The 24,970-nt window shown below is 38.2% G+C and overlaps 1 protein-coding gene across 5 annotated transcripts in view; it reads right to left on the reverse strand.

Annotated features, from left to right (window-relative positions):
• arap1 (ArfGAP with RhoGAP domain, ankyrin repeat and PH domain 1) overlaps positions 1 to 20,131 on the reverse strand; it is an 80,963-nt gene extending 60,832 nt beyond the window's left edge. For 3 of the 5 annotated variants that reach the window (XM_088920372.1, XM_088920374.1, XM_088920370.1), the window contains exon 1: positions 3,229 to 4,009. In XM_088920372.1, the coding sequence (XP_088776498.1) occupies positions 3,229 to 3,932 (704 nt within the window). In that variant the 5' untranslated portion in view covers positions 3,933 to 4,009. Of the gene's footprint in view, positions 1 to 3,228; positions 4,033 to 19,996 lie in introns of those variants that run through there. The other 2 variants (XM_088920373.1, XM_088920371.1) reach the window with 2 other exon arrangements.
• Between the last annotated feature and the right edge of the window lie 4,839 nt (positions 20,132 to 24,970).

Here is a 24,970-nt window from a genome sequence, read left to right on the forward strand (position 1 = left end):
GATTAAATGTTATTGGAGATACTGCATGGTTAAGGAAAGACAGAAATGTACCCCGTGTTTAAAAAATGCAATCAAAACCAGTACCACACTAAAACTCCCACAATAATTGAGGTCGCATTCTCAATTGGCAGCAGAAGAAAAGCTGACTACAAATTTCCACAGGACAAGATCATTACACAACTCCTAGCCAAGACAATTTCCACTTGTCGCAAATGCTATGAAAGTTTAGGAAAGCAAAAGCCCTCGCCAAGTGATGCAGGATGCTCAAATGAAACAACATATCGGCTTGACTAATGGGAAAGACACAAAATCAGTCGAAGCTGAGCTGGTGTACAATATCAGAAGAACAATGGGGAACTATTCATTCTTGCTATTACTACTAGATTTAAGTAATAATGTCAGTAGAGACTTGGGCCTTGACATAAAAATTACACTCATATCAAGCCAACTAGAAAAATTAACAAGTGAATCAAACAGTTTTAACCTTAACACTCTTCTGACATCCCACTCAGTCGGATGAACATGTTGTTATGTAGTGTCTGTAGTAAAATTAAAAAAAAACGCATTTCCAATCAAGACTTAAGCAATGACCAGACAGCAGCTGACGTGTGCACAACCCCACTAACCCACATTAAGTCACATAAAGAGGAAGAAGACACCAGAACATACTATATATAGTATTTTGCAAATCTTTGGGATGACTCTTAATAGGCAATACAGTATAAGTGCAACATGTTCCCTCCAGAGGTCTGCCCACAAATTTATAGCCTCTGTTTGCAGAAATCAAGCATCTGGAAGGCAAATTGTATCACCAAATTTGGATCACGTTAGCCCTGAGTAACCTTGTGACTACTTTGCATTACTGGTCTCTGCAGTTCAAAAACAGATGCAGTTAAAATACAGAATACTATTCCCAACCATTCAGTATCTTCACAAGAAGAAACACACTTAAATGCTGCTGAAATTAATTGGATATTTTACTAATGCTATACAGTATATTGAATTTTCCTTTTTACTGTCACTACAGCAGACTGTTGTATTACCAAGTCTAATCTATATTTTTTGCTCACTTCTCCATATCATTTGAAAGGTTATACTCTATTTTTCTGAACTTTATATTCCTGGTCCCTCTTATTTACTAATTGCAGGCTATTGAGAGTTACATTTACAAAGTTTTATTACTTTTAGGAAGTTAAATCTTAAACAAATACTGAGGATTTCTCAGTACCAGATGCAGTTTTAAGAAACCAGCACAATGAATAAAGTCCTCTACATTGGAATAAAACCAAAAGCTATACAAGCAAGGCATCCTTCATTGGATTTGTGCCTGAATGAATGAGGTGTCACATTAAATACTTGGAAAGGAAGTGTCTGTTGTTGCTAAAGACTACAATTCAGTTCACTGTGTTGCTTATGAGAATAAGGAAGAACCACAATGCTCTAATGTCACCAGCAATAGAAACACACTCACGGTAATACATATTCAACATTGAAAACCATGTTGAAACCATTTATATCTTTACAGATCACCCAGTAAGACCCATTTTAGTATACCTACTTGTCAATGCAAATCCAAATAAAAGGTATTTGATCAAATACGAGAGATCTTCAGATATCAACAGTCCCTTCCTAATCAAGTCACATTTGAGCACAAGGGAACAATGTTTCACAATCCTTTCATTTTAACTGCCGCTGCCAAGTTTCTCATCTCTACCCTCTACCCCACCCTGCTTCCCAAACCTACTGTAAGCACCCCAAACCACATCCTGAACATAGCTCTTAGACTAAGCATATTTTTAAGGTGCAGGTCTCCAACCCTGGTGTTACAAAGTTAGTGTCTTGTAGTTTTCATTCGAGTTAGGTTATAATGCACTTTGCAGTTTTTTTACCATAACCAATTACTGGTTTAATAATTAAGAGTAAGGTGATCTTCAATCACTGAACAGAGCTAGTTGAAGACTGCTGCTCTACATAATACTACATTATTAGTAGTAGTATTACAGTATTACTACAGTATTAACACTACAATAATATATAATCCCAAACTACATCACTCTAAAATTCTTTAATCTGTCATTAATACACAAGTAATTTTGTATGGAACAGCATTTTAGTAGATGGATATATTTTAAAAAAGACACAAAGGAGATGAGGTGATTCACTTCACTGAGCTCATTTTATTTTATATCGCTGTACTCCCACCGGAAGCACAAGCTGGGAACAAATACACTTAAGTCTGAAATCCCCTTGGATGCCTCCCCAGAAAGGAGCAATTTAGTGGTGCCAATTAAAGCTAACTTGCACACTTTGGGACAGTGGGAGGATTCTTAAGCACTAAGCTAAAAGTCACGTGAACACCAGAAAACCAAGCAGACACCTCACAGTCAAACACCCCATGCTGGAATCAAACCCAGGGATTTACTGGGCAGTGATACTAACTGACATGCCACCCACTCAGCGTATCCTGGATATCTCAAGACTGAACGAACTGGGAACCGGAGATAATTATTACACATCTATTGGTATTGCTGACATAGCCATGTATTCTGCCCCCATGTTCTGACAGCCCTGCAATCAACATTATCGTACGTCTATACTGCACCATAGCTCCACTTACTTCTGGTGCGAATCACACCAAATGTCTGAACAAAAATAAATGAACAAAAAATGTTGTTAAAACATTTCATAATACTTTCAATCCCTAGAGGGCACTATTTCAACTTAACACTTAGAATTGCATCACAAAAATATGCAACATTTACACCACAATTAGTGGCATAATTTAACAGTTAGAATTTCCACTGTTTCTATGCTACAGCAAACCGAAGAAATTTGTTTGAATACAAGGATGTTGTAGTGTGTTTCAGGATCTGTAAAACTGAAATCACAAAAAGTTACATCCATTCATTTCTAAACCACCTCATCAAGTACAGAATCGCGGGGAGATGGAGCCTATCCCAGCAAGCAATGGGCACAAGGCAGGGTACACGCTGGATAGGATTCAGGGCAGACAGACACATAGACAAACACACCAGGGCCAATTTTATAGAAGCCAATTAACCTGTTTTTGGACTGTGGGAGGACACCTGAGCACCTGAGAGAAACCCATGCGAACACAGAACACAAACTCCACACAGAGTGAAGAAGCTTTCAGGCTCTGCCAGCTGTTGAGGAGAATCATCCCTTCCTGTAGCCATAGAAACAACAAGCCACTCAGGTGGCACTTACTTTGCTGGAGGAGAAGCCCTGGGGCTGATCTCTCTTGGCGGGGGCACCGGGGGCCGCCTGGGCAGGGGAGGTGGCACCTCCGGAGCCTCCTTAGGCACACTGACAGCATAGCGCTTGGCAGGAAGGGGTGGCACAAGCTTGTCAGTCTGCCCTGGGGAAGAGCACTGCTCATAGAGATGGAACTGTTCAGACACCGGAGAAGGGGAGCTCTTCTTGGGCAGCGGCTGCTGTTCTAGAGCTGCGGTTTTCAAAGCCAGGGTGTCTGGCCGCGGGTAAGGCATCGGGGCCACAGCGGGGGTAAATCGGAGAGGGGGGCGATTCGGGGTCACCCTTGGGGGTATAGGAGGTGGTCCCTTTCCCAGAATGCTAGTGTCCATGAATTTGGGGCTCTCAACTTCAGGTGGGTCAGGAGATAAGACATCTTTCTGATCGTTTCTGGCATTTGGTAAGCGGTATATCTTCCTTGGCATGGGAAGAGGTTTCTCGCCCTCCTGAGCCACAGAGAAGATCTTCTGGAGGCTAGCTAAGATGCGCTTCTGGTGGCCAGGTAGAACCACTCCAACCTGTTCAAGGTCCCCCGCCGTCAGGCCGCGGCATTCGGAGATGAAGTCATAGCCCACTCCCTCAAAGGCCTTAACATACTGCTCCAGGTGAAGCACGGTGAGCCACTCAGAGACCGAGTTGGGGGTCACTCCTGAGCTCATGGTGGAACCCACTGGGACCGTAGAAGCTCTGGCGCTGGAGTACAGCTCGTCAGATCATGTCTACTCCAAAACTGGCTCCACCTGACAGACTGCAGAGAATCTAAAAAAAAAAAAAAGTTATAAAAAAAGTTGATCAAACCAGTGAAACCAGCATGGGACAGTCTTCCTTTTCGAAGTGAGAAAAACTAAGTTTAATTTTCAAGGCCTACCCATGACATTGCGCCACCCCTTCTACCCACGTACATTCAACAAGAATTTCTGTCAATAGCAGACCGTTACCAACAACAGTGCAATTCGTATTCTGAGCAACTCTACATACATGACACTGACATGGCAATAACAGTAATTTTATTCCTGCAGAGCCTTTTCACTTTGCTGAAAAGCACAAATTAAAAAAGTCAAGACTTGCAATCCAGGCGTATGCTAAATCAGCTTACCTTCAGTTTACTGCAAGATGTGTGTGCTTAGGCTAAATGAGGAAGTACTGAGCTCTCTGACCCAAAACTTCAGGAAAGCAATCATCTTAGAACTTAATTTTTACTTCTCCCTTTTAATGATGCATAGCTGTTGCACTGAACTATTTGGCAAATAAATTCTCATATTTCTTCATGTACCCCCAGAGGAAAAACGTTTTAAAAATATTCTTAGTCCCTTATTCTTAGCATTTTGTGGTATTTCCCAACTACTGTCTCAATGGACATATTCCATCAAATAGACTGTAAAGCCCAACAGAGACTAAATAAAAATAACTTCTACTGCAGTGTCAGCAGTTTACAGATACAGATAACATCAGGAATCCCAAAGCATCTCTGAGCACTACTGTATGTCTATGTCTAATGTAGTCACACAACAGCAAACTGTTACAGGCTGTAAAATGGAAATCCTTCATCCAGGGAATACCAATAAGGCAGCCACTTCTGACAGAACACGCACAAAAACAAAAACAAAGCTGTTTACAGCAGGACAGCTTTAACAGACTCCACACAAATTTAAAAATGAGCCTCTAGCACTTAATTCATGGCAATCATATGCACAGCATTTCACACAAATGCAGTTCGTCAGAACTAAAAAAACAGAATATGTTTATCATCTGGCACTTTCATCTTCTTTAATATTAAGGATGTGGTCTTCATGTGGTCAGTTGGAGATGCACACAGAATTCATACAGATTACCAACTGCTTTACAGCTAAAGAGCAGAAATGCATTTCTTGAAAATGGCACCTCTCAGGTTAATAATGTGAGATGGCCAAGATGAAGGACAGGAATTTCTAGCAGGTGGCTCATTTTGCACGTGACCTGAATGGATTCTTTAGATAAGGACTAAAGGAATCCTGCAGAAGCACCACATTTTCTATATAACCTTAAAATGCACTTTAAAACCTCAAAGAGAGATACACAGGAGTGATAGGACATTTATCAACATCCATGAAGCAAATGGGTGTGTACGTCAATTTAATTCTACTGCCATCAGTGCAAAAGAGCTTTTACTGCAGAATGCCTTCAGAGATACTATGTGAATCAAGATAAAGCTCAGGTTACTCCACTGTAAATAAAAAAGTCATTAGTGTTGAGCACTAAGATCTTCACCTAAGCTGAATCATAATATTAGTGTTGTAGCAGTAAATATCTTTGAAAAAATTGGTTACCTATTGGGTTGGTTATTTTTAAGAACCCCACTAGTGCTTCCAAAGTGAGGTTAGGAAAAAGTGAATAATGAAGAAAGCACTACAACCTGGCCATTGAGCAGGGTTCCTATTGGTTTGCTTTAAGGAAGAGGAAAATCAGGCATGGACTTTCCTGAAAATGGTGCCTCTCAGCTTTATAATGAGACATGGCTAAGATGCAAGATGAGAATTTCCAGCACATGTGGCTCACTTTGCACATTACCTGAATGGACATGATATATCTCTATAATTATAACTGTAAATTTTAAAAAATAGAATGTTGAGAAGAGCTTAAAATCTATTGCATAAACTATGTTTTATAGTTACTGTATATATCAGTTTCAAAACAAACAGCAAGTTAAAAAATCTGAAAATTCCTCAAGGTAGAATTTAAGCATCTCTTTTGGCATTTCCTATACCCTTTTTGAACAGTACTTCAAGGACCAAGAAAATTGAAATTCACATTTAAGTGGATCTCCTTATTCATTTTCAAATCAAATCAAATTTTGAATCAGCTTTTTTGACTTAATTTCAGTATGTTAGCGTGCACATGATAAAGCAGCCAAACTACTGCAGGAAATAAGATGAAAAAATGAGCTGCTCTTTTTCAAAAGGTGTTTAGCCACAGGGAAAAGGGGAACGAAACCTAAGATGGGCAGTCACTACAGCAGGGGTAATCTGAGAGCCAAAGTGTGAAATGTTCAGCGAATGAGGAAGTACATTTAGCCCATCACACAGAAAGACTGCACATCACAGGCAGAAAGGAAGGCCTAGTAATTGTGCAATTCTGGTGGATTTGTTCCCACCCTTGTGATCAAACCTTATCATCTTGATGACATGAGGTGTGTGTGTCGGGGCTGAATTCCCCTGGTGTAAGTGAAAAGAGAGATTTAAATGTTAGCAAACACAAACATGAAACAGGATATGTGAAGGGTCAGCACTTTTTTACATAACTTCCTGTGTTGCCCTCACAATCAAAAGATTCTGCCGATTCTCGCTGCAAGACCAAGCAATCATGATAGCACAGTATTCATAAAACCTAAGAACACCTGAGGCCCACAATCTTCATCCAAGGTTTGACAGCGATTAATTGGACACTACAGTTCCACTACTACTTAACAGAAATATGTTAAAATAATGAATAATGGTTTCCCTTCCAAAATAAACAACATCCTATGAAAAGTGTCTCAACCTACTAATAGAACAGATAGACAGATTTGAGAACCCCATACACCACATTAAAAAAATATAGGATATTCCTCATTTAAGTAGATAAAACATAATGGAAACAATGGCTTTTGAGAACACTTTAAAGTAAATTAGATAAGTACTGCATTTGCTCTTGTACCCTTCCCTTCATAGCAGAAACACTGGAGCACACATAGTGTTCTTTAGGGCTTTTTGCATTGTATACAGGATAATTGTATTACGCACAACCTTTTTTTAGAATGTGAACATTCTGCTTCGTTCTTCAGTTGAATCATTACAATATTCTATTATTTGATGGAAGATTTAAGTTTTTTTTTTACTTGAAATGTCCTTTCATTTCTTCCATCAGTTCCCTACTCCAATACTGACTGAGCCCAAAAACAGAAGTAAAAATTTCATATTGCGAACACATTTTTGTTATATTTGAGATGTTTGGATCCAAAGAAATATGAGGGTTCAGATCCAAGCCAGCTACCACGATTCTTGAGTTCAGATCTGGAACAACTGCACCCTTTTCATTAGAGTGCATGTAAAGGCTACACTGTACTCATGCCACTAAGTGATTCATTAGGTCAGATGCTATCTCGGTTTCTGCAGCATGAAGAAGAGTACATGACAGTCTCCTGGATTGGATTCTGCTCCATTGCAGTGGGTCAGTCAGTCCCAACAATACCGTTTTTCAACAGAATGGAGATGTTTATTGGGCAGTACTCAGAACTACAATATGTAAAATAAATATTGATGACAATGAAAAGAACACTTCTTATACTGTACCTAGAGGGTAATGAATATGTTTTGGAAATCTGTAACCTGGTGAAGATAGTGAGGATACATTGCTAACTGCCATTTAAAGGCTACAACAGTTGGTATCTGTTTTTCATTAAGGTTACATAAAGAGTTAATGACTCTCAAAAGATATGTTAACAGAGAATCATACAGTGCCTAGTTCCTTAATCCACTGCAGAAACAGATATATTAGCACTGGTTGTAATAAAGCAAATCATTCTGCTTTCTTTTTTAAATATAGAACAAGGACATTTGTTCTTCAGTCACTTAAGAACGCACGACCCCTGGACTTTCCTGTTAAAGTTTAAACATACCAAGACACAACTATGCTCACACATAAAAACCAAAGGCTAAAACATTAAACAACAACACATACATGCACAAAAACTAATGATATAGTTAAAATGCAGATTCTGAGATCCTAGCATCCACTAATTGAACAACAGATGAAAGAGCGAGAGTTGGCTTTTCCCAAATGCCCTGACACAGTCTCTCTGTTAGTAGGAGTTTTTAGAACTATATTGCCTATAATGTATTCCAAGACTAGTTAGCCTGTTGTAGACCTGTGGGCTATGCATAAAAAGAAAACATTGTTCAAGAGCTGATTATGCCATTTTAATTCAAGAACTTCCTATTTCATCTGTAGTTAAAAAAAGGAAAAAGTGTACATTTAATAGTTATTCTAATCTATTTTTACTCACACGACCAACCCAAAACCTTTTTAACAATGTTCCACTGTCGTAAAATGCTGTAATTGTCACGAAAAAATCATACAATACTACTCCTGCCTTCGCCCCAAAACAATGCTTCACTTTTGAAATGGAGCTGGGGAACTATAAATATTGTATACAGTGCTGAAAAACTTTTTTTTAACCACCAAAATGCAATATAACTGATTTCCAATAAAATCTCCCTTGCCTACTAAAGACTTTTAAATATAGTTTATATTATTCATTGCTGAATGAGTCATAAAGCTCATGTCACTTGAGAGCTTTCCACTCACAAGACGATTCCAATGACAGAAATGGCTAAATGTTTTGGGGAAGAGACATTTTGGGAGACGTCAGAAGATCAACAATCTATGCATCACATGGACACGTGCTAAGATGAAAAGTTTCCAAACTCACGGGCTTCAAGTGCCACGTGTTCTTTCCCAAAGCGGCACAAGATCTCCAGGATAATGCTCCAAAAACTAAAGACAAGTATCTTTACAAGAAGCTTGTTTTTTTACCACTCACTGTATAAAACAATAAAGCACAACTACCCACAAACGTCAACAAATCAGCATGTGAACTGGAAATCAGCAACATGTGTCATAAAAGAGCCTAATATCAGGTAAGGTTTCTTCAAATTTAAAAAAAATCGTGTGGTTTGGGGGGAAATGTCTGTTTAGAATTTCCTCATCTGCTTCCTGGTGAAGATGAAAACTTTCCCATTTCTACACCAGCAAATAAAAAACAGGACTTCACAATGTTTCAAAACATCCCCTTCAGCCAAAAAAAACTTAGTTCAGAAAAGTGTACAATATTATGCACATAAATAAAACGAACTCTACTGCTTTCACCTACTACAAGGAAAAGTACACATCCTTTGACGTTATTTATGTCATTTCAATTTTCAGTAAAATATCCATAACTCCAACCCTGCAAAACCTAGACTGTGGGGAGTTCTGTTAAACACTGTCACCACATTCATCTGCTCCAGACTTGAGAATTACTAGTTCAAAACAGCTCAACAAACATGACAAGGTAATAACACCTGCAAAATTACAGAAAGCAATGTTCCATATCACAGAAAATGTGTTTTCACCTCACAGTCGTAATTTCTGAAGTTCCATTCCAGTTGAACATTAATCTTTAAAACAATTCATATATTAATTGACTAGCTATTTTATGTGCAACATACAGTACAGTTCCTCTTCTGAAGGCCTTTTGAGAGTCAATACATTTTCATTTCTTTTCCTATCATACACCAACTGACCCATAAACATACCAAAGACAGAAAAAAGTGTGACACATTAGCACAAATTCAATTATAATTACAGACCACAATAAAATTTAAAATGACCACAAACTTCACATTTTTAAACAAAATTGTATTTTTAAAAACAAAACATGAATGAATACAGCAAAGTACAAATTATATCAAACAGCTTTTAAAATAAACAGAAAAGATAAATTTAAGAATGAAATTTCATTCATACAGCAATTTGTTACACATGATCTATTTTATCAAAACAAAAAAAATATTTCCACGGAGTTCCATTTTTTTTTACTTTTTATATCCCAGAACCAGAGTATGGGAAGAAAACTGTAAAATAATTTTTTACAGCATTTTCTGATGACTGTTCTAATGGTGGTAAATTCATGATGTTGCGCTAGAAAACATCAGCCACAAAAACACATGCAAATTACATGCAACTGAGTTTTTCAACTGCACAAATTGAACTACAATACACACACAAACAAGAAAGACCATCACATCTGTAAAATTTGTTTATTCTATAAGTCTAGGTGTAATATATTATTTATTCATTAACAGGTTCCTTAATTATTAGCCAATGCTAGCTAAGTAACCTGGTTTCTATTAGTCTTTAAAGCCCATACACAAACCAGTCTTTACCTGAGGGCAGGCAAGCTTTTTCAGCAGTATCAGCAACCCCCTGGCAGAAGAGAGCATGAAAACAGCCAGTTTCGGATAAAAACTGTTAACAGAACTCTCCCTTTCTCTTGCTCCCAGTACTATCAGTCTCTTCATATCCATACTGTACTCAACTTCCTTATTTCACACTATGAGGAACTAAAAGGACAAACAAAAAAAAACGTAAAGATACTTTTGTGTCAACAGCTCCATAAACGAAAGCTATTATAGCTAATCAAGGAAGGACTAATTTTTAAAGAGGCTCGGGTCCACGGTACTTAATCACAAACCTGTTCTGAAGATGCAGACAGGAGGCTGCTCTCTCTCTTCATTTTGGTCTTCTTGCCCATGAAATGAAAAGCTTCTTAGCTTTCATTCTCATTTGTTACATATCATTACCAGAGTTTTTGTGTGTATTTGCACTATTTGTTTCAATGCAGAAGCTTTCAATGTAGCAACAAAAGAATACAGTAATTTCTAGGTAAACAGATGCAAACATTTTTTTTCTAAATCTAGCTCTTTAGAAAACTTCCCTTCCCCTTGAGCTAAGCCTTTTTCTGAGTACTGAGGAAGAAGTTGTTCACAGCTGAATGCACAAATGCGGTCCCTCAAGCGGGTGACTTAGTAAAAACTTCACACTTGATCAAAACCCAAAGGACATCATAACAGTACCTCAAATACACACCATCCCCCAGCCTCCTCTTCAGAACTATTAAACTTCTGCACAAGCACATGGAACTACAGCCTTTATTGCCGTTAAACTACACACCACGTTTAATCATAATGCTGGTCAGCTCAAGACACATCACACCAAAGTGAAACAAACCAGGGTACATTTTTAAAGTAGTTCAAGTACAGTAGGTAGCTGCGTCAGCATGCGTAGGCTGCAAAGGAACAAGTACATTTTTATTCCATGCTGGAAAGAGAAGAAAAGAAGCAACATTTCGTCTGTAGAGCCTTCTTCCAGTGTGGCTCCACAGCCGAAACGTTGTTTCTTTTCTTCTCTTTTCAGCATGGCATAAACTTTAACTTGTCCCTTTACATTTTTCTTGCTTCTGACCCTTGTAAAAGATTTACTTGTTGTTCTGACTGGAAACGCCACCCCATGGAGCCTCTTGCTCCGTGCTTCATTTCTTACGTGTGCAGATAAAACCTTGAATTGTGGGTCACCCCAGTTAGAGGTCTGCCTTTCCCCAGCGATAATCATCTCTCTGTGAGCTCACAAACAATAAGGCATTTTGCTGCTCACAAAAAGAGTAAACAATTAACAAGGGAACCCACAGCCTAGCAACACATTTCTGCTGCACAGCCCCCCCCCTCCACCCCCATTCCTAACTCGCTGTTTTCAGCCAGTGTCGAAAAGACAAAATAAAAACAGAAGCTGACCAATCAGCTTGTCTTTATAAAAGCCTCCTACATCGCTGCAATTACCCTCACCCCCAACTGTATGAAAAGAATATGTTGACATATGACATTGGTGAGTGTTTTAGAAAAAAAATAAGTATTTTGTACATGAATTATGAATTATTCTGCATAGCGCATAATCTCCTGCCTCAATGCAATATAGCTCTATTGAAAAATAATTCAGCCCCATTGTATGGGGCTCAAGATATCAAAGGTAATTACTGAAACCCCCACAGCATCACGTCTTGGACACTTGAAGTTCTGCTATTTAATGGAGAGAACACAAAGACCCTTCACAGCTTTACAATCACACTGCTACACCCTGGAATCTGACCAGAGTATTAAAAATTAAGCTCTAGCAATAACAAGGTTTTCTCTCAAAATAACCACTATCAAGGCACATACAGTAGGTTGAATGTGAAATGACTGACTTCACAACAATGTTATTATATATTTGGCAGTGGATGTTGAAAGAATCCTGTCTCATAAAATGTCCTTCATTCATTCAACCAGAGAGGGGAGAACCATGGGTATCTGGAACAACATCCCAGGCAGGTGGTCACAGCCCAAACCATAGGCATTTTTAAGAAATGCCTGGAAGAAAGTCTAATTTCACTTAGCAACTAAACTACCAAACAAGCAAGATGGGCCAAAAACCCTCATCTAGACTGCATCCTTTCTAATTTTCTTATTTTCTAAAAATGCTTCCAATCGCCTGCAATTGACCCCAACAGTACATTTTAAAATACTGATAAATCTTCACAGCTGAGGCCTAAGCAGGTTGATCTGCGTAAAGGAGAACTACAGTACGTAACTCTGTAAAATGAGCAACTGGATCGGAGAAATCCTCTAAGAGAAAAAATATTAAGGTCAAGCTCCACCTTGAAGTCCCCGAACAAATGTTACTTAGGAAAATCACACTTTTACCAGATTAATGCTCTGTTTAAAGTCTCAGATCAATAAAGAGAAACCCAAACATATTTGTCTGGCTTTGAGAATCCCATTCACTATTTGAGCAACATGAGCAGACACCATTTTGATTTTGTGAAATACCTGCTAAAAATAAGAAAAAAAAATGTTTTTTATTCTAGCATATGAAAAATCAGCCTTTTAACGCAAATACATCTTTTAAAGTGTACTGGATTCGTTTCTTAATGGCAAAAACAGGCTCAGTATCCGCAACAAGGTAAGACTGACAGACATTTCACACAAATAGTAAGCATTTCTGCTTGGTTCTCATTTAATTACAGAATGCATATACTGTATTTTACATACAGAACTTCTACATTTCTATGACGAGGTCATCAATTTGAAATGTATCACTTTTTTAGCTTTCAAAATAAAATATCCCTAAAACAGCCACATTCAAATAACTGGATTTGATATTCAAAACCACTGTATCAGTACAAGAGAGGCAACAGTGTATAAATATTTGGACATTTTGCAAAGTTTCAACCGAGCCAGATTGTTCTTATCAAGAACTACAGAACTACAGTTTTTAATAACCAGAAACAGTAAAGACAAAGGCTGAATGTACAAACTTTAATGGATATTTAGAACGTAGACAAAACCTGCTGAATTCTGGGTCCCAAACCTGGAGTTTAGTTCCCTGCTCTAAAATCTGGTTGATGAGTTTCCTTGAGTAAGTTTGCATCTGACAGAAGTATGAGAAATATGGTCACATCAAACTGTCAAAGAAAAACATTACTTTTTGAGTAAACGCAGTGCAGTGCAATGTACAAATTGCCCACCTGAACACTGTAAATCTGGGCCAATATCCATACACAATTAGTATTTACATGCAATAGGTTAAGAGACTTTGTATGTGCTATTTGAATGTTAAGAAAAAAGATGGAACAGAGGAAAAAATCTTAAAACCAAAACCAAAATGAGTTGCTACATCAGTGAAAAAAAACAGTTTTTTTACTTAAATAGCACACAGGGTAATAGATGCACAAGATAAGACTAAGTGACAAGAAGAAAAGATGTTCTCCGTCGTGATTTTTGAAAGGGTGGAATATAGAGGTTGCAAAACACTCAGCACTTGCAGTGAGATTAAGAGATTAGCACTGTAAAAATTTCATGAACAGCACTGAAAAAAAGAGAACGCTACAGAGACCACAGCCAGGCCCATGCAACCTGCAGAATCTTTACAGGGGAATACAGTAGATCTCCCACCAAGAAGTGAAATTCCTCACTCCAAAGTGCGTTTGCAGCAGTATGGGACAGTGGTTGCATCTGAGAAAACTGTGGTAACTCAAAGAGTCTCTGTTTCAAATCCTTGTTAAAGGTACAGTTAAGGTAGTGTTCCATCAGGACCCGAATAAACGCGGGTCTTTAAAGAAAGAGCTCGAACAAATACGGAGGCCTCAAGATGAAAGGGTACATTCTCTCGCCCTGCATTATTCTCTGCACTAATACTTCAGAATCATTTTTAATACTTCAGAATCATTTTTTCAACATTCGAAAATCAACTCTAAGCAGTCACAGGGCTAAAAGCTGTTTCTACTCTAAATCTGCTAAAGAAAATTCAAGGTTTTCTCTTAAACAAACGGAATGAAAAGTTTTTCTGTGAGGGCAGCATGAAGGCATAGCTAGTACAGATAAGTGGACAATTCTGTGTGACCTATATACAGTACATTTATTTTTACTTCAAGAATTTCACTTGACTACACAAAATTACATACAATTTACAGAGCAATGTATGCCCTTTGACCTTTGCACAGGCCATAGCAAAACTTTGAGTAGGTTAATTCCATGCTGAAAGGCAGAAAATACCTTTTACTGTGAAATTAACCTTTACCCGTTCCTTTTTAGACAACGCACACTAACACAGCTCCCCACTCCAACGTCTACAACGTAAAACTATCAGCGGCACAGTATATACTGTACGGTTTTGTAGGGGTCCTCACCATATACCACAGAAAGCCACATCCTGAAGCACTGCATGTTACTGCATTGACCATGTAGTGTTTCCTTACAGGGGTTTTAAACATATGTGACTGTCTTGGTAAGTCACTAATTTAGACAGTCCTCATAAAGACAGCTAGGGTAGATGGCACATTTCACATAACTGGGGGATAAGGGCTACTCATCCTTGGAAGGATCACATATACTACCTCGTGAAGAAAATTAGAAACTTCACTTCATACAGCACCATTTATTTTTAAAAAGAGTGTCTCATCATTCTGTTTACCAGTCAGGAAGAGATTCACTTGTGCTACCTCAGCTGCTCCCCAGGTGCGATACTTCAGTAGGTTTTCCAGGCTTATTTAAATCATCAATAGCTTTAAAAATCCTGAAAGTGCCAGTGTAATCTGGTTAGTCTAATGACTATTGGTCATTAAGAACAGACGTGGCCCATTCAGGGCAGGAGTTGCATAGCAGTAAAGCAGACCAATTGAGTTGTAATGTTTGATTAAAGCAGATTCTTTGTACAACTTTCAAAAAACATTTTTGCACAGGAAAAGTTATACTGTACTTTATTCTTTACAAAGCAGCTTGACTACAGTGTGTGGTGTGGAGACTAGCTACAATACTCCCCTCATTTTTCCCCACACCCCCTCCCCAGCCCCAAACACACATACTCCCTACAAACCACGACCTCAAGTCTGGAAGCATGCATTCCACTGAGGCTATTCACACACGAACGCACCATGAATAATCAGCCTCTAGGCCTGACTCAGCCCTTCACATGCTGTTACAGGTTTCACAACATACTGAACTCCGGCCTCTTCCAGGATCTACTGGATGAATCACTGCTGACACGCTGTAAAGCTCACTGCTTCGTGTGGGATATCTTGGGAGAACCACGGGGGATGATCTCAGACACAGTGACATGCTGGGATAGTATAAACCAATAAAGGTTTTGACTGATTGGATTTTCTGGGAAGGACAAAAAAAAATCAAAATAGAAAAAAAGAGCAAAACCACAGAAGGGTCAGGATTTTGCATCAACACTCTTACACCACACCCAATTCCAATTAAACTACAATACCCAATTTATAGGCACATGGAGGTAACCATACACTTCACTCTCCTACATAAACTGGAAATGGTGTAATAAATATACAAACAAGAACTTAGGAACACTGTACAATGTACTCCTGCACATTATGTATTCATTTGCTGTTCCTGTGCCTTGCTCATTATTCTCTAGGCTAATTCATGAGTCTTAAATGCCAGGCCTTAGAGTTCACAGTTTTTTGTTGATAGATAGCTCTCATTAATTTAACTGGGTAATAATTTGCTCACCTTCATACTGCTGATGGCGACTCCTGCAGCTTTGTGATGATTTTAAAGTAAACACGGAGAAGAGACACTGGCTAATAATATTCACTGAAACAAAACCTAGAAAAGCCTCAGTTTAACTACAGGAGAGAACCCCATCTGAACCCAATTCCTACTGCAACACATGACTTTTCATTACTGCAAAACAAAAATGAGAGAGTGAAGTATTATATAAATCTTTCAGGACACCGATTATAGAGTCACGGTTTATTTTCTGTGTTATAGCAGTATAATTTTATTTTCCTGACTCCAAAGAACAACAGTGTGCCATTTCAGAAATGGCACAAAGCACCAATCAGGTTAGTGATCTTTACTCCTGGCCTTGGAGAGCCACAGGGTCTTCTGGTTCTCTATATGAGCTCCTAATAACATGATTGATTCAGATACTGACTTCATTGGTGTATATTACAACTACTTCAAGATTTTCACTCATTAAGTACTCTCAGTTCCCTATAAAACCTGCCACACCACGATTCTCCATGCTCAGGAGTGAGGATTACTGTACTAGGTAATTCCATGACAAATTTCATTTACAAGAAGGAAACTTTTTCTCCTCCAGGTTTGAAAAATCCATTTTGGCCTTACAATTTCATTGCAGCATCATACAATTTTACTTGAATCTTTTAAAACTATAACACTCACTCTTTATTCTTGACTGATTAGATACTTTCTACAAATCTCCATGCATACAAAAACTTCTAGCTGCGTGTTTAGAAAACTGCTTCACCACAAGAGACTGCAAAAGAAAGAGGGCTTTTTTTAAAATTGTTTAAAGGGAGTTGGCATGTGCATATGCTTTGCAGTTTGGCATTGGTGGTCTTTAATGCACATCTTTTTCAATCTGTTTGATGTTAATCTGAAGCTGTATAATCACAAAAAAACTGCCCCACACCATTAGTGGCCAAATAACACCATGATCCAAATTCAATATGCTTAGCAAACGCTTTTTCTTACTTTTCCCTACTGCATCTTCAGATCATGGAGTGATTAGATCACCACTTGCAACATGCAGGTATAAGAAGTAACAGAGAATGTTTTCAAACAGGAAGTATCCACTTCAAACGATAAAGAGAAGTAAGGCACGTTAGAAGTATCTTTAAAATAATTATTGAAACAAAGTTTCAGTTCAAATAAACTTTCTCCATATGAGCATATAAGGTTCTTAGGAGTTCTGGAAATGCACTGTGTGCATGTGCTAAGGGAGCAGTACAAATCAGTGTCAGATTTCATGATACTTAATTGATTATTAATGAACAATCAAATTACCTCTGCAGCTTTAAACCTGTGTAAGATGCAATTATATCATTCAGATGTAAGTGCTGACTTTCATCAATAATCATGATGATAAAGGGCAGTTATATACCACTGATTGTAAGCTAATTAACCACTGGTGGAAGTACATTTGAACAGAGAAAATGGAGAACTTCACGCAAAGGACTGTGGAACTATCTATTCAGTAAGCAAGGTTACAGTGTTTTGTTGAAGCCAATAACCTGGCCTCTTTCAAAACATGGCCATATGAGGTTTTTGGATTAACTGGCTATTATCTACCAAATGGGCTAAACAGCCTACTCTCGTTTGTATTTTTCCTAATGCTTTTACAATATACTAGATAGCCAATCCATTTCAATACGAATACGTTGTTACTCAACCACAGCACTGTTATAAGAAACTCAATTTCATTAACATTGGGAGCTTTCATCAATTTTCTATTTTGACTGTTTTTGAGTCGCCACTTTGAGAGAAAAAAATGAAAAGCAGTTTCCTTTCAAGGTTAAGTCAGCATCCATGTGTTACAGTGCACAACAACTTCATACACAAACTGTGTGTGCCTGTGTCCCTTCCTGTGCAAACTGCAGCAGCTAAACCAGTGAAAACATCAAACTTACATAAACTGTTGTGAAAAAATAGAAGTGTATGTACAGTACATAAAAGATACAAAACAAGTAGTTGGGGTTGCAAAGTGTGTGTTTTTAGAACAGACACTAACATTTTCATATGGCTTATTTCATTTCAAAACTCATAATTAAGCAAAAATCACATTGGCTTATTTGATTCTGTTGGAGGCCAAACAAATCAGACATTTTATGAAAAATCTGAAAAATCTAATTGAAGAGAAAGACATAAACATGACATTGTAGAATGTCAAGCATGTCGATTGTATACACAGGGAACAGAAAGTGGTGTGTTCTGTGCTATTAAATGACTTTATAAAAAGTAAGACGCAGATACCACAACTATCAGCCACCACAACGAATGGTCTTGGTACTTCTTCAGCTTACATTCCTCACATTTTCTACACCTGCACTGCTGATGTAGTGAGAAATTCTATTGAAATGGATGTGTTGCATATTTATCATAAAGTCAAGTGTGCAGGAGAAACCAATCATACAGAATAAAATGAACACACAACCCATCTTGTAACCTCATGGAAAACTACTGTATCACTACAAAAACAAGAACACGAAGGCTGCAAGCTGTCGTTAGCATCAAACCTGACACTCTGGGGGATGCTGGGAGAGGGACAATTTCAGAAGATGAATCCAGTGGGAATATGGAGCAGGGTTGGGGTAAGTTGGAACAGGAGATCACAGCCAGCGATTCAAGTTGAAATGGAACAAAACGATAAAGGTGGCTTGCAATCCCCAATGGCTCAAGCCCGATTAGTGACAACAAAAAATCCAAAAGAGTCATGGAAACATGTATGTGTACTTAGCAGCTTATCAGTTTCTCACAGCCAGAAATGCATTTCCTGTATTTCTTTCACCAACCAGTTCATGTCAACCTTTGAGAGCGTCTGAACTGACACATTAGTCAGGTCTGATATTAAAATTGCACATGAGGTAACTTTCAGCAGTCTTCTTTCCCATAGCACGGTACACTAAAAAAAGACCTGGTCTTATACTACTTTTCAGTCCTTGTGAGATGTACCACCACTGTAGAACATGCCGTTTTCTGATATTTTTGTAGGGCAACGATGAAGACTGTGAACAACATGGAAATCTCTCTACTATATTTTTTAGACCGAAAAAATAGGCCATACACTGGCGACCAAAGTCCAACAGTGTGTAAAAGAAAATATTCTTTTGCATAATTACAACTACATGCTTCAAAGGCTACCATTGGAGCAGGCAGTAAAGAGCTTTAAAACAAACTTGAAATATAAGACAAAGGGTTTTCGATTTTATTCCCATTACTATTAGTAGTAGTATTATATTGAAATACGTCAACACTAGCATACAGCTCTGCCAAGTGTTATACTTAACGACTGTCTAGAGGCTTCTCACTGGCGTATCAGCATATGTTAAACAGAATTTCGCTTTTAGAAAAAAGAGCCAGAGATCCGAACAGTAGCTGTACTGCTGCAGCTGCTTTATTTGAAAGGAAAATGAGCCGTGAACGATTCACGGAAAACGTTCCAAGACAATGTCAGCATAATGACATTGCAGTCTGACCAGCATGATAAAAAAATAAACACAGATTTAATGTAATACATACAGTTTAGATGTTTTGAAATACTTTCTACTTACGTGTTGGTATTCCAGTATAGTTAGACAGACCGGCCTGGGTAAAGCGACCAAAGAAAAAAGTTAGAACGCTAAATCTGGGATAAAGAAATACAGAAACTCGTCGCATTAAAATATTAGTCTGGTAAGGCAGCAGATAAACAAATCTCCCTCAATGTTGTGTTCTCTAAAAGCAACACTGCATACACAATACAGCCTAAAAGTAGTTTTGGAAAAACTATCATAATTAAACACTTAGGGATACCTAGAGGTCTGAAATGGGCAGAAGTTTTCAAAAGCGACGCGCAGTTGATCATCATAAATACGAAACACAAGCAAGCTAAATAACCTCGATAGCGTTTATTTTAATCTGTGAACAAATAGAGACTGCTAAAGATCAAATAAAAGACTGCAATAATGCACGACTGAAACATTTTATCACATAAACGTTATACTTAACAATAAACAATGAAGCACCGTTCCAGCGCTGGATCGCAGCTTTCTTCCAAATGAGTAGTTATTTGAGCACTGGGAAAAAACATTTGCAAAAAGCCGATTTCTTACCTGCTTGCACGGCAGCTAAAATGTCTTGGTTTTATTTGTAATGTAGCGGTATTCCAAAGAAACGTGACAGGGATCTGATTTGCTGCAGAGGACTTAAGGATGCGGTCATTTTCTCACGCTTGTTTTCGTGGGAGTAGTTTTAAAAAAAGAAAATCCACCGAAAAACTTCACTGCTTCCGCAGCGCCGTCACGTGACTGCATTGCTAAAGCACTTTTTTTCCATCTACCGGCTATCCTTTCCCTCTCTAGCCCCCCAAAATGAACGTAAAATTGGTCCAAAGAGAATCCATGGCAAGACAGTCATACATAATGTTTGTTGGCAGTGTAGAATTAGTTATGTCTGGATAAGACAAAGTTATGAACTAAAACATCCAGAATAACGGGTCTTGCCTGTGAAAACTGACCCTTTTAAATGTCATCATTGACATTTCACCGATTTAGGTGCTTCTTCACTTATAGCCCATTTTAAGTTTGAAAAAAGATCATCCCCTTTGTTGTTTTAAAAACGAACTTAACTTTCTTAAAACGTTAAGAACAAATTTACGTTATCGTAGCTTGATAAAAAAAATGTTACATTTTTAGTGCTTGGGTATTACCAAGGCTCTACAGTCCAGCAAGGATTTTACTTTGTATAGCAGTCAACATAAACATCAGAATCACAGGTGAGCACAGTGAATCCTCCATCTACTGTACATCTTCCGAGTCCAATATATTAAGACCATGTTTTGGGGGGAAAAGACTTCTCACCAGAGGGCGTCAGCGCCCTTCGGTTAGATACCAGGTGATGCATTTTTACTGGAATTTCCACGGTGCTAAAACAATAAATAAACTCCCGTGAACAACGAGATTTAAATTTTTATTTTTAAAAGATATCAAAGTTGGAGCCTTTACACACACATACAGTACAGATTTCATATACGTATAAAAAAGAACCAGGGAATAATGATACCAACAGTAGTAGTATGATGAACGGCTCGGAGTTAAATCCTTGTGACTGTAGGCTACCGAATATTTATGAGGATAACACATGTGTGGGAGTAGGGCGCATGCACACCACCGCTGCTTTAAGGCTGCGAGTTATTGTAACAACGATTTTATTGATTGTTTGGATGTAGCATGGATTTAAACAAAACTGAAGCAGTAAAGTGACCCCCTGAATCTGTTTTCAGTGATTCTGAGATTTACTTTCATTGCAGTATTATTAATGTTGCAAATTTTTTTCCCCAAACCATTGTAGCATGACAGCGCAATAAAGTTATTTTTAGCTGTGGACTAAAGCCTGCTGCCCAAAGAAATAATTCCTTCTTAAATGCTACGATGATAATTACAATAATAATTCGCAATTTTATAGGAATTAATGGGTTAATTAATACATAGAACTTCACAAAATGTTTCCTTTTGTTCTTTGAAATTATGATTTAATTTAATTCAAACCAAGAACTGACAGTCCAGTTTGCAGTAGGATCTCTGAGGACGTCATTCTTGTATTATTATACAGCTCTGCAGGTGTTTAAAAGTAATAATAACTCCTTATGTTTAATGTAGCACTTATCTGGACACTCCACTCAAACAGTTTACAGGTAATGGGGACTTCCTTCAACGACCACCGATGTGCAGCCCCACCGAGATGATGCGTCAGCAGCCATAGTGCACCAGAATGCTCACCTCACATCAGCTATCAGTGGGGAGGAGAACTGAATGATCAAGCCAATTTTTAGATGGGAAATATTAGGAGGCTAAATGCCGGGACACCAGTGATAACACCCTTACTCTTTTCAAGAAAAGCCCTCATGACGTTAGTTTTAAGTCCAAAGGACAGTGCCTTTTTTACAGTAAAGTGTCCCCATCACTATACTGAGGCATTAAAATCCATGCCAATGATCCCTCTAAGCTGTGCGTGTGTGGGCGCACACACAGGTTATGAGGTCAGCACACATAGGAAATTGAACTGCGCACAAAAAATTCCCCCCAAAATATGATAATAATAAAATAAATAGGGTCATCAATTGAAAAATGCTAAATTGACCACATGAAACTGGCTGAGAGAGGCCCAATTTGGCTGTGTGCATTCTTATTGCTACCCGATAATCGTAATCTACTGTATGCTCTATGACTGGGCTCGTTGAATCGCTGTCCCGGTCTTTTGGATCTCTATGCTTCTATGAGAATGACTATATTAAAAAAAAAATCAGGTTTACAATTTTACATCCACTCAATTTAGTGCACACAAGTGTTTGTCACTGGGGGGAAAAATTTGCACAACTTGAAATTTTTGCACACACAGGCCATTAAAAATTAGAGAAAACATTGATCCATGCTCCCAACTGGTCCCACTAAGACCTCTTCCAGCAACACCTCAGCTTTCCCAGGAAGTCTCCCATGCAGGTATTGGCCAGGCTCCGACCTGCTTAGTTTTAGTGGGTTCCTAGTTGTGAGTTGCAGCGTAGTATACAGTACAGTAGCTGCTGGCTATAAGTAGTTGAACCTATCTTCATATCAAAGGTGGTTGCTCAGCACGCCTGTGTATAACCATTACATTTACAAATGCAGTAAAAATTGCCTAAGTTTCTTTAATCATGATACCTCAGGGCCTCTGATAATATAGGCTGAAACAGGAATGACTAGTTTCTCAGGGATGGAATTCTACAGGTTTTACAAACAAGTTCATTCAGCATGTAAAAATATGACTATTGTAATGAATTCAATTAGGTCATCGAGAACAGAGGTGCCATTAAAAATAAAAGGACAGTGGATGAGGGTGTTTCTCTAATACAACATGGCAGTGAATTTCACCGGCTGAGCATTATAGCAAAGAGCAGCCCCTCTTTTTCTTAAGAACTTCATTCTTGGGAAAGAAAGTAGAATGGGCAACTTTAGTTCCCAAAGGCCCGCGGTCACTTTGCCTCTGACAATAAATTAAATCATTTATCTGTGGATGAAAGAACCTGAATTGGTCTCTTGATGACTGGAGTTGGCTGTCCCTGACCTACTCCACTTCAGGGTCACAACATGTTCAGCTCTGCCTCACAGGTAGCCTTTAAAGAGTAGAGCATGCATGCACTCTATAGTTGCGTTTGATTTTTTAACATCTCACATTTTCCATTAGCTTGAGTTCTGGAAGAATTTATGTCCACTCAAGGCATATATGCTGGTTTTCCATGGTAATGAGTACATACATTTAAATCTGTGACCTTTTCATAAGTGGACATTTCAAGCAAGTGAGTTAATAAGCCCGTTCTATTTTATCTTGATCTGTTGAGTCGGGAGTGACCATAGAAAAGTCCTTATACAGAAAAGTAAATGTTCTTAAAAGGAATGAATTTGGTACTGTATATGATCAACCCATTAACAAGGGAAGAAAAGGATTTCAAAATACTCTACGCCACAATTTTACAGACAATATTTTAGACTGTAATAGTCAAAATTGCATCTTTTTTCTCATATCTCAGTTTAGTAAAACTACAGTATATGTTCATACTGTAGACACACTAAATTTAGCACATAGGCAAATAAAATTTCATTTTTGTGACATTCTCTTATACAAAATATACAGTACAGTATATGCAATAAGCCAATACAGAAAGACAGTGACTTCCTCTGTTTAAGAACTTGCATTAAACTGTTTAATTTGTAACTTACAACCCTCACAAGTACATAAAAGCAGCTAACCACATTAACATCTTGAAACAAGCCTGTATATTAGACTCTCTCTCTATAAATACATTCATACGTATAAATACATTGACACCTATGTTATAAATGGAAGTAAAAGAAAGGAGAAAAAAGTGATAAGAAATGGTAGCGTAGCTGCTATTTCACCAACAGCTTTTAACAGCTACATCAGCTGATTTCCAATGCTTTTTGTTGGTGTGAAATATACGACAGTCTGATTCAGCCCGTCTTGGTTCTGAAATGATTCTCTTTTCTCCATCAGAAGTGAACAGTTGTGGCTAATGCCATCCACCCATTCGACCTAAACAACTGTGCTTAAACCATAGTTAGGCTGGTCTTGTTTTAGATGCAATCTGAATTCCGCGATAGGCTTGCAGAATCCTGGTGCACTATAGCTGAACACTGGGTTAATTGTGCCTTGTCTGACTGTGTTCCTCTGTGGAGGCAGACTTGCTGGACCAGTTCTGTATCTCTGAGAGAGCATGACTTCCACAGTGCTGGGGGGAAAAGGGTTGGTGGGGGGGGGGAGCCAGCAGTCATAGTGACTCACCTCGTTTCACTGCATGAAGCAAAACAGGACAGTGAGTGGGCGGATCAAAATGACTGCCTCGTGCTGCTTATTTATTCCTTTATGCCCTGCTGAGAAAAGCAGAGGCGTTTTGGCAATCCTAATGAGGTATTTCAGCTATCTAGCCACGGTTTCAGGACTGTGTTATTAAAAGAATTGTCAAGTGTTTTATGTCGGTAGTAGCCAATGACAGCACTTCTTACAGGGCAGAATGCTCATAAAGTTCTAAATCCTGATGTATTTAATGGGATGGAAAGTGCATGGTCCTATATCATTTCTGGTCAACAGATCAGTACTTCTTTTTTTGTTGTTTCTTTTCAGACCACTGGAGGCATCACCTTTTGTTAAAAACAAATTCTTGTTTACATTGGCATTAAAGCATAGTAAGGTGTCGTGAATCAAAATACAGATCTTGATAAATAATGGTATAATCATAGAAAGAAAACACAGGAACACTGAAGAATACAGTACTATAGAATGTTCCAATAGTCAGATAAAAAGCATGTCGTATTTCATTGATATTAGATGGGAAAATGCAGGCTTATTACTGTAGGTTTAAGACAAGAAGTTCATACAATTTAAAACACAAACTGTTTTAAAAAATATATAAAGTAAAATTTTCTAGCACATCTTTTGCTGAGATAAGAGCACTGTAGTTCCCATGTATTCTATACTATACTGTATAAGTGTTTTAAACAACCGAAAATTAAATTACACATCTATATTAAAGCTTA

The sequence above is a fragment of the Atractosteus spatula genome, chromosome 7 (genome assembly GCF_055471065.1).
Source record: "Atractosteus spatula isolate fAtrSpa1 chromosome 7, fAtrSpa1.hap1, whole genome shotgun sequence".
NCBI lineage: Eukaryota > Metazoa > Chordata > Actinopteri > Semionotiformes > Lepisosteidae > Atractosteus > Atractosteus spatula.